We start from the raw sequence: 10,907 nt of genomic DNA, 5'->3' as shown, positions 1-10,907 counted from the left end.
GGCACAGGTTCCCCTGGTACGAGCTGGACCACTCTCACCTCTCCTCAATAGCCAAGGTTCAGAACAAAGCTTGAGAGTTTGGAGGCCATTTCAGACCTTTCTTCACACAGGCATGACAAAACCTTCCCATTTCTGTCTGTGGTTGATCTTAGTTGAGTTTGCAGTTAGAGGATTTTCAGAAGGACAAATGAGTGCTAATGAAGAAGGGTGAGGGCCCAGCTGGATGTAAGGTTTGGCCCCAAAGGTTTCTAGACATAGACAAGCAAAATCTGGTGTTTCCCAGGCTTATGTTCATTGGCCCCAGATGATGTCCCATGCCTATACTGACCTCTGTGCATCCTGGTTTTAATCTGCATACCTATGTATTGTCCACCAATTTTTTTTTTTTTTTTTATCCAGAGAAATTCCCATAAAGAAGCAGTAGACAGATTAGTGGATCTGAAATCAAACTCCAGAGACAAACACTCCTGCTTCCCTGAGTATTTCAAAATGTTGTGCCAGCCCACCAAGTGTTGAGTAGCTGCACTCAGGGGCTGTTCACCCAGGATCATCAGGGCCCTGGTTGCTTTGCCAGACAGTGGAGAATCCCAGGCAGTGTCCTGCACTAGGCAGCAAAGTTCCTGCTGCTTTTTTCCCCATTGCAAATATGTGGATGCCACTCCTTCCCTCAGGCTCAAGGTTTCTCCATGCACACTCACCTCCAGCACTTCACGTAGCAAGAAACCCTCCACCCCTTCCTGGTGTTATTTCCAAGCTTTCCTGCACTCCCCTCTACTTGCCACAGCAGTGCTCTAACCAACTGAGCTAATTTCAGGGTCTTGAGCTGCCAACTGCTCTAAGGACAGTTCATCTTCTGTGGAGATGGCAACAACTCGAGGTGATATCACCCTGTTCTGCCAGCAGGCTCTGGTCATGCAGGGTGACAGAAGGGACCAGCCCTACCCAGGCAAAATGGGCAAATTTGGCCCTAATGCTTTTCAGCCAACGAGGATTAAGTACTGACAAAAGGGGATGATGGACACGGTGCCTTGTTTGAGAGTAACAGACGGGAAGGTGCCTGGTTGCTGCAGCAACAAGGCCGGGCTTTTGGGAAGAAGGGTTTTTCTTTCTCTTTTCACCTGCCAATCTTCCCCCCACGTCGGCGCTCTGCCGCGCTGCGGGAGACGAGCAGTGACATTTACACTCCCACTAACAAGCTGGTTCTGCGAGGGGCAGCTCTGCAGGAGAGCATCTGGTGTCACAGAGCCCGAGCAGAGAGGAGGGGAGGGTCCTCTCAGGCAGATAGCATAATCTGGGACTTTTTATTATTGTAAGCATTATTAGGGCAGGATCATGCACGGAAACAGCAGGCAATGCCTCGGTGGGGCACGCAGGGCTTCCGACCCATCGTGCGGGTCTGGTCCTGCCGCTCATGGGAGCAACGAGATGTCACTGCTGCCCAAAGAACATCTCTGCCTGTCCTGCTGTGAGGGGGAATGAAACAAAAAGGAAAGAAAAAAGAACTAGAAGTCAAGCATCACCACAGGAGCAATTTCACTCTTCACCCTGATTTGTGGTAGCAGGCTGTGTCATCAACAGTGCTCCCTTGGTTCAGTGTTCTTCAGTGCCCCTTGAAGCTGCCCATGTCTTTGGTTCCTTGGGAGAAGCCTTATTAGGGTAGCAGAGGCGAAACTCGGGCTACTCTCTCCCTCTCGTCAGGTTTGCCCTCCACTGTGCCTCACAATACTTTCCTTTCTCTGTCTTTTGGATAAGACAATTTTTAGTTCACCCAGATTGTCCCAGTAATAATGGTAATAGTAGTAATAAGAGTAATAACAATAGCAATGATGATAATGTTACTGCAAAGTAAATGCAAGAAAAATACAACAGCCCCAAAATGAATCGTAGTGGTGCAGTAAACTGCTTTGGGTCATCTCTTCTCCCTTACTGGTCATTTTGCAGCTGGTGTCAGGAGGAAAGTGGGAATTAAGAACCTGGCAGCCTTTCCTGGCTGCCAGACTGCTCTGCCACAGCAGCCAGCTGAGAAGGTGGTGCCCTGTTGGACCATGACCACCAAACTGGGGGTGGAAATAAGTATCTTGGCCAATAGAACCTTTTTGTATTCCCATGCCCAACAGAGCCAAGGAAGATAGATCTTCTAAGGATCTGCGTCTACAAGTCAAAGTCCCCTGTGGAGTCTCTGATCCCTTCTATGGATTGTACTGATACATTTATTTGAGTGAGAGTGTCAATAGGTTTTCTCTTCTCTACAGTGTCATCTTTCACAAAGATGGGGGGTTTCCTGATATCTTGGAGATCTCCACACTTTTACTAAATCAAGGTGAAAGTATAGGCTGAAAATTATTAGTAATACACAGACAAACAGGCTGCTCCATCTGCATCCCTGTCCTCCTCCTTCCCTCTGAGTAGAGACCATGTGCTAATCAGCCACATTTCATTAAGGAGCCAGGCTAAAAGATTAGGATGTCAAGGAGGGCAGCCCACCTCTAGTGTCTTTATCCCTGACTGAAGCTGATGTAGCCCCTTCAGACTGAATTTAAAAAGGCAAAATACCTGATGTTTTGCAATTCAGTTTCCTGAGAGTAATTGCTCTGTTCTTCTATATCTTCTCTTAAAAACTGCCTGCATTTCCCAGCTGGTGCTTAAAAGTATGCCCAAAAATCTACAGAGAAGAGATGACTGAAAAAATGTAAAGTCAAGCCTGGAGAAAAAAAATATGCATGGAGGCAGATTAGAAAAGACCAGATAAAATAATCCTGCAAATATTGAAAGTGCAGAAATTAGAGGAAAAACGTAGAAATCTCTCATTACAGAGAGCACCCAATGCTTCATTGGCAAGACTACAAATTGACCAGCGTATGAAGGGAGAAACCCAACCTTCCTGCCAGCGGCAACTGTCACATCTGCAGTGGTGCAAAGCACATGGTGACAGTGGCAAATCTCCTGTCAAAGAGATGTCAATCTGCAAAGCATGGAAAATGAGATCACTTGAGGAGTATTTTTTCAGCAACTGAAACTCCATGGGAGTGGACCCACACCAACCTCAGCATCTTTCAGCAGAGGGTTCAGGATGGAAAGTTGCTCCCCAAGATATTTGACCCCACAGCAAGAGCTCCCGCTGAGCAGAAACCTTTGCAGCTCACATGTGCAGTGGGTCAGATGAAGGAGAAATAGACAAAGAAATCTCTTTTTGGCATTCTTGACTTCAGCCCTCTTTTCTTCTAATTAAAAAAAAAAAAACCAAAACCTATATGTTCTCTTCTATTACAGCAGGGTCTTTTGATTTTGAAAATGGAGATATTTTCATGCTCTGAGGGTTAATTTTTTTGCCCTCAAACCCTAATACAGAAAAAGACAGGATCCTTTTGCAAAGCATACTTGCCTGAAAGACAGTGCTGGTGTCAGGCAGACTGCTTTTGTACAGAAACCTTCCGTGTTGGTGTTCCATTTTGGACCCTTTCAACATGGCTCCAATATATTTTTCTGCTTCCTGAATCCTCACCCTTCCCAAAAAAAGTGTGAGTTGCTTATCATAAAACCTGCCAAGCAAAGGAAGTGAATCAACTGTCCTACAAGGGCAAGGAACAGGCTGTGCCACCCACTGGTCCATGTGTCCATGGAGCAGCACAGAAGAACACCAAGAGCTGCACAGAGGCTTCTTTACCAACTGCAGACACTTCTACAGACATCGGTATAAGTGTGTGGCTACATCTCAAATGAGCCATATGCAGCTGTCCTCCCACATCCAGGGGGATGCAGGGCTGTCAGTGCTGGTCAGACTCTGGTCACTCCAACAGATTTGCACTGACCTGTTGTGCTGGCCCTGCAGCATCTCTACCAGCAAATAAGTATCAATATTGTAGAGCAGCAGCAACCACAGAGCAGGAAACTTCTATCTGGTTGCCCTACAGAAAAATCTTGTCCTAGAAGCAGGAGCCTTTTACACGGAGCTCAGCCAAGTTTGGGGTCCCGTTGCTGCCCGGATTATTCCCAACTCAAGCTGGTCAACATGGAGGAGAAGGTTTTGAAAGCTGCACGGGGTGACATCACTTGATTTCCCTCACAGTGAAAGGAGTATTTCTGATACTTGCCTCTTCCCCAGAGAGCCGTGACAATTCATTAGGCAATTGTAAAATCAGAACGTAGACGCTGAATGTGAGTTGCGGCCCATTATTAGCCCTATTTATTGCCAACCAAATAATTAGCTTGGACATGCATCAGCGGGTCTTGATTGCATATGAAATAACGCCCTTATTACATAGAAATCAAATGAGTTTCTGAGGACAGCTCAGGTGTCACCTCAACCCTAACACTGAAAAGGAAAAGGGAAAAAAAAAAGAAGGAAAAAGCCCAGCCATTTCGATGTGTTGCCCAGCAACAGAATTTGCGGGGGAAACAATCTAGGAATGAAGGAATGAGCATTTCCAAGAGAACAGGTTATTTCAGGCGAGACATCAGGGACGAGCAAATGTCACAGAGAAGGAAAACTTCAATTTTTTTTTTCCTCCTTTAATCAATAATTCAAACTAGACATTCTGGGTAAAATGAGCATTTAAGTTAGCTGATGGAAAAACAGAGATCCCAAACCTTTGCAAAGAGTCTCACTGCTGAAGAAACGTTTATTTGTTTGTGCGAGGGGAACGTTAGATTTACTAGACACTGAATTAAAGATTTAAAAACGCTCTTAGAAAAATGTCACTTGTTCACTTAAAGAGAAAGATGATGTAATGCCAACGTTGCTATATTGTGCAGCATCCCTCCCAGAGCAATTTCATATTAATTTTGTTGTTCTCCTTCCCACGTGCCCTCCCCCTTCCCCCCCCTCCTTCTCCTTTCTCTTCCAGGACAAGACGAGCGCGCTGAGTCTCAGCAATGTGGCGGGGGTTTTCTATATCCTCATCGGAGGGCTCGGACTGGCCATGCTGGTTGCCTTAATCGAGTTTTGTTACAAGTCCAGGAGTGAATCAAAGCGGATGAAGGTGGCAACCCATTCCACGGCCTTTCACACCTTCTCTCTGGTCCTACCCCGGCTCCAAAGCTGCCTGCAGAGACGGATGCAGCCCAGACCATGGGTGGAAAGCCAAGACATAGGGCTAATGGAGTGACCATGTCACTCAAGTTGCTAGAAAGGAATAGGAGCACCAGAGGAAGCTAAAAGAGGGTCAAGTGCGCTGTAGTGGGGGAGCTGATGCAAGATCAGACATGTGGCATAATGCTAATTTAAAATCCAGATATAGAGCAAAATCATAGCCCAAACGGGAACGGGAACAAGTTGAAATCCCTCAAAATTAACAAAAGCAGAGTATGGCAATGCTTGTGTAGCATGGATGAAGTGCGCTGGGGTTGGTGTGATAGCGTTACTGCAATATGAAAAAGTCTCCAAACCCAAGCAGTTAACAGCAAGATAAAACTGGGGGAGCACAGTAATGAATCACATCCTGTTGTTCCCTTCGCTGGCACCCTGCTGGCACCATTTCCAGGCTGATAACAGCAATATATGCTCATAGCATTGCTGCCCTGGAATGGATGATGTGGGCCTCCAAATTCAGAATTATTGGCCCTCTTAGAGAGAAACTGGCCTCCAATGCCTCGTGTAGTGGTGTTTTTGTGGTTCCACCCTGTCATGGCCTTGCAGAAGCATACTTCCTACAACCCAGGAGACCTGCTTCAGTCCCAAATTTTGGTGTGCCTAAATTTCAGAGTGTCATGTCAAGAGTGGATTTGATTTGAGAGCTTTGGGGGTACACATTTAATGCAGCATCTGTGGAACAAGCATATCTTGGCTCAGATGACTAGCAGACAGGTTCCATGGTGTACAAGGAGGCAGTGGGATATGTAACACACACCTTTTCTTCCTCATCTTGACCTCTCCCATGAGCATGGAATTCAGTATGAGTATATAAAGTATGAAGTGAGTTTCAAAAAACCTAGACAGGTTTTTTTCTTCACTGAAACTCACCTAGAACCAAAAGTAGAATAAGCAACAGCTTCTTTGGGTTTTATGTCACTGTTTCACAACATGCATAATGTTTTGTCAGCAATAACAACGTTTCTAATGCACTGAAAATGCGCTACAGCTCTTTTCCCATTGAGGTTCAGAAAATTCTACAGGCAATGAGAGGTGCCTTGAGCACAGGAGTAAGATAATGTAAGCAATTAATGTCCCTGGAAATACAAAAATTAAACTATAATTTCTGCCTACACTGTAAAGCTAGGCATGGCCCAAATAGACAGTGAAAGATGTCAGAATGCAATAGCTGCATAGTTTTAGTCTTAAGGAGATTCTGTCCTGCTGCTGGCTACCCTGTGTTCTTGAAATGGCCCACTAACTCACATCAGTGTTAGCCTGTGGTGCTTTTGCCACGTTAAAAACAGCCACTGTGGGAAGGAATCAATGCTCCCAGTATGAACACCTGCTCTAAGCTTGCCCTTTTGGCTGACTCACGTCACTGGTTGCCCCACAAAGCCAGTCAGCAGAGCCATGTGGGGTTTGGCCCAGACACCCCTCTGAACCCAACCTCTGCTCAGCAAGTCCTTGCAGATTCCCTGGGTGACTTGCAGATCCCACCAGATCACAAGGCTGCTCCAGGCCCAGCAAAGGATTAATCTGACTGCCTCTGAGCAGCTGTTTCAGATTTATCTCTTATGAATAATTCTTCACCTGAATATCCCAGACCAGAAAGAATGATGGTGCTCTTGGAGGTAGCTTGAATGCAAAGAAACCAAACTGACTTCATCTTTCAGCTTAATTGTTCTACACAGGTGGTTTCCCTAGGTCTCTGAAAGCAAACATTTTATCTGGAACAGGAAGATAAGATTTGGTTTCCTGAATTAGGTTTGCATTTCCTACTTGCCTCAGTCATCGCTGTAGACAAAAACATAGGCACATGCTCAACTTCTCACATGTGGAAAGTTTAACATATGCTTGCAGTGAGTCAGAGTCCACCCTGCAGAACAGGCCTGGAGTAGTAATAGCATCTCTATGGGGGAAGTGTTTATAATACCTCTGCTCAAATCCAGGATGACTGTTCTTATGTTGTAGAGTTTGAATAGTTTCTGCATATGGCAGGGATGCTTTACACCCTGAAATACTGCTGAAACATTTAATTTTGCATGTAGAAGAGGTGCGAATTAACAGAGCAGATGCAGTGGGGACATGCAGAAAGTGAGAGTTTGAATGGAGACAAGGAGGTAGAGAACAGTGACAGAAGGACAACACTGGTTAATATTGTAATTTTTCCAACATTGCTAAGGACAGGGGGAGACCCCCCCGTCTTTCCTAAAAAGGGTTTTTGTTTAATCCCACAGCAATCAATCAACGAAGCCATACGGACATCAACCCTTCCCAGGCCGGCTGCAGCAGGAGGCAGTGGAGAAAATGGACGTGTGGTCAGCCACGATTTCCCCAAATCCATGCAGACGATCCCATGCATGAGCCACAGCACTGGCATGTCCCTGGGAGCTACGGGATTATAATTGGCCTTTTGACCCATTGCCTGGGTGAGTGCAGGGACAGCCCAACTCCACCCCTCCAGAGCCAAAAAAAATACCCAACACCAACAAGACAAACGATGATGACAGAAGGGACAACTGGATGGATCTTCTCAAGGAAATCAAATCTATTTCCCTTTTTATTTGCAAACAGATCCACCGGCAGGAGAACAGAAACAGGTCTGTACTGCAATAAGGAGAGTGTAATGGGATTTAACAGACTCGTGAACCGTCCCTGATCAAAGAACCACTGGAACACTAATGAGGACTATGCCATTTTGTTTTAACTTGGTTGTTAATAAGTCTTAGTGTGTGCAATATATATATTTTTTCTTACTAATTCCTGTGGTGTCAGGGTAACATCAGCCCTTTCCCCCTTCCCTGCTCAGTCCTTCAATCTGGTTTAGTTTGGGAGGCAAACCACAACGTCTGAGCTACTAACAGCAAAAAAGACGAAACGATACACGGCAAGTTTAACTCCCCGCAGGGCGTCATCACTGACCCCTTTTGTCCATCATGATTCTGCCTTTGTTGTTCTGTTGTGAACTCAGGCTGTGGAGTTATTGCAATGAGGCAGACAGAGCTGTGACCGGCTCTCCCTGAAGCAGGAAGGACTTGATGCAAGACGGAACCCGAACAAAACCATGAGGCTGTTTTGCGGGGGGAAAAGTCATGGGTGAGTTTGGAAACCCCAGGTAACCTGAGGGCAAAGAAGTGATTCTTCCAGAGATGATGAGTGGCGGTTCAAGAGAAGAATCGTGTGCCTGGAGTGGAGAGCACCACGCGTGGCAGACTGGAGCAGATGGTTGGTGTAAGATCATGGTCATGGCTGCTGTTTATGCAAGAGGGAAAGTAAAATGTGGTTTCCCCTCACGTGCGACCCTCCTGCCGAAGTTATAGGGGGCTAATAAGCAATTGTGAACCATTTCTTCATTGCTTAGCTTCTGTGTGTGCTCCCTTTGTGGTGGTCACTTAAGGGAACCACCTCGAGCCGGGAACAGTCCATCTCAAGACATGCAGTTCTAGATGGCTGCCTATTAACCAGTACAACACGCTAGAAGTCATGGGGCTGCAATGGGAATATCCCTGCCTTTCTGCTCTGAAATCCCTTTATGGCCATTTTTTCTAACTAAGAGGGACATTTTGTAGATAGTTGGCCAGAATGGATTCCTGGAAGGACCTGCGGAAGCAAACCAAGGAGAACATCCTACAAGAGCTTAATTCAAGCTAACCGTGACATTCAACAGCATCAGGGCTGGTCAAACTCAACCTCCCTGTCAAGTTGTGGCCTGTCTGGGTGCAAAGCCAACAGTAGCAGATTCCCACTCCTGTGTCCTTAGGGAGTGGGAAGCATCCATAAGCCAGGAGAGCAGGTTGCTGACCCCAAACTCAGTGTTGCAGAAACCCGCAGTGCCAGACAGGCAGCTGGGACTCCAACCACGGGCATGGAGATCACGGGGGCAAGGATGGTTTTCTAGAACTGCACAAAAGGTTCATTCTGTGAATCTCTGGCATGGGCAGACAAATGCTTCCTACCCTGGTGGGCCTGAGACACCTCCCCAGAAGTGAAGGATTACCAGGAGAGCATCTGGAGAGGCAGAAAATATATGGGGCAGGGACCACAGTGACCCCACTTAGCCTTGTCCCATCTCACATGCCCATCAGTGATGGCAAATTAAATTCAAAGGTTCTCACAGGGCCCAAAAAATATCCATCTGGGGACTGAGCTTGGAGCATTCTGAGCTGCTTTTTCTCATTTTTTTTCTCTTCACTTTTTTTTTTTTTTTTTCTGCAACGTTGCAAGAGAAGAGCAGTAAAAGAAAGGAGGCAGGTGAAGAGAAAATGATGCAGGCAAATAACTGGCACAGGTCTACATGGAGAATCTGGAAGCTTTATTAATACCAGTTTCCATTGGTGTACGAACATGCAGAGCAATACATTTACCACCATTAATACCAGCCTGGTCTGCAGCACCTGTTCCACTTACCCACTTGTCATGCAACACTTTGGAGACCAACAAGTCAAAGTCAAGGTCCTAAGCCTGGGCACAGCATGCCTCGTGCCAGTTTATTTTCCTCACTCCCACCACCGAGAACCGTTGTGATCTTCATCTCTCATCAGTGAACATGAACTCTGCTATCAGCCACTCCAAACTCCACCTCAGGATGTTTCTGTTGCTTATCATTATTTTTAACCCGCTTTTCTTAATTTTGCCTTCAGTTCTGTGTCAGTGCTGGCACAGTGGAGGCGTCCCACGAGCTGTCCCGTTTCCATGCCCAGAGCCCTCAGATGGATCTCCTGACCCAGCCATGTCCTGGAGCTTGCCACGACAGTGCCCTGCTGGCTGCTGTGTTGGGATCAGGCTATTGAGACCCATCAGTGCCCCATCCTCCTCCAAAAATGGGACCATGTGGCAGCAGGTCACGGCAGCTGGACGGTCTCGTGAGCAGCAGCAGTGCAAGGACTGGCCACCTGTGACATGAAGATGTGAGATGCAGCTGTCAAAGGCTTTTGATCAGTGGAGGGGTTAAAAAAAAAAAACAAAAAAAAAAAAGAAAAAAAAGATGAATAGGACAAAAGCGTGGAAAATGTAAACTTGTAATATGTATTTTTACTACACTTTTCTTAAAAATAGAGTAATTGTAAAACTCTTAAAGACATTGACATTTTTTTCTCAACAGGATTCCATATTTAACAGTTTTGGCTTTCATTAAATTTTGCTCTTTGGTACCTGGATCTTTTATTTAAGAGCTATATTTGTTTTAACTCTCTTTTGTTTTTTCTTTCTTTCTTTTATTATTTTTTTTCTTTTGGCAGTACTGCAAAGGATTTTGCTTTATCAAATGCAACGGTGTTTTTCTTTTCACATTCTCTTTTTTTCAAGCAACATTTTTATTGGTAATTATTATTTACACAAAGATGAAACTATCAGCTGGAATTATAGCACCAAGGATCCATGATCTATTTTTCATACCTGTCCATGCCGTTTTGTGCCAGTGCTGGATGTGTGGAAATGAAAATGATGTTACCCCTCAGGCAATATTACCCAACCTGAATCAAAAGAGATTTCTTTGATTTTTGCTGTGTCTGACTTGTGAACAGCAGCCAAATAAACTGCTTCAGGTTGAAATTGGGAATCTATCTAATATTTACCCAAGAGTCAGGAAACTAAATATTCATTGGGTTCAAAATTAATGATTTTGCTTCCTTTGGAGTCTCGTGGGGTTATTTTTTTGAGGAGGGGTATCAGAGGATTTTAGTTTGTTTTTACAGAGAGAGAAGACATGGCTAGGCCAGAGAGAATTCAGAACCAGCACTGGTCCAAAAATCCTTACCAGGATCAGTTTTCCTAGGAGCTTCCATGCTGTTTCAGAGGCTTGGACATTCAAATGTTTCTCACTCAGTTTTCACACAAC

General features: G+C 45.4%; 1 protein-coding gene across 6 annotated transcripts in view; it reads left to right on the top strand.

The window, feature by feature from the left end:
• The window catches only part of GRIA1 (glutamate ionotropic receptor AMPA type subunit 1), a 120,871-nt gene extending 110,250 nt beyond the window's left edge, over positions 1–10,621 (top strand). For 5 of the 6 annotated variants that reach the window (XM_027885619.1, XM_027885616.1, XM_027885618.1 and 2 more), the window contains 2 exons: positions 4,845–4,979; positions 7,288–10,621. In XM_027885619.1, the coding sequence (XP_027741420.1) occupies positions 4,845–4,979; positions 7,288–7,476 (324 nt within the window). In that variant the 3' untranslated portion in view covers positions 7,477–10,621. Of the gene's footprint in view, positions 1–4,844; positions 4,980–7,287 lie in introns of those variants that run through there. The other variant, XR_003571424.1, reaches the window with a different exon arrangement.
• The last annotated feature ends 286 nt before the right edge of the window (positions 10,622–10,907 follow it).

The sequence above is a fragment of the Empidonax traillii genome, unplaced genomic scaffold (assembly GCF_003031625.1).
Source record: "Empidonax traillii isolate 1590-97213 ecotype Southwest subspecies unplaced genomic scaffold, ASM303162v1 scaffold168:size1726349, whole genome shotgun sequence".
NCBI lineage: Eukaryota > Metazoa > Chordata > Aves > Passeriformes > Tyrannidae > Empidonax > Empidonax traillii.
The sequence above is the reverse complement of the archived record's forward strand: the minus strand, read 5'-3'. Positions and strand labels throughout refer to the sequence as shown.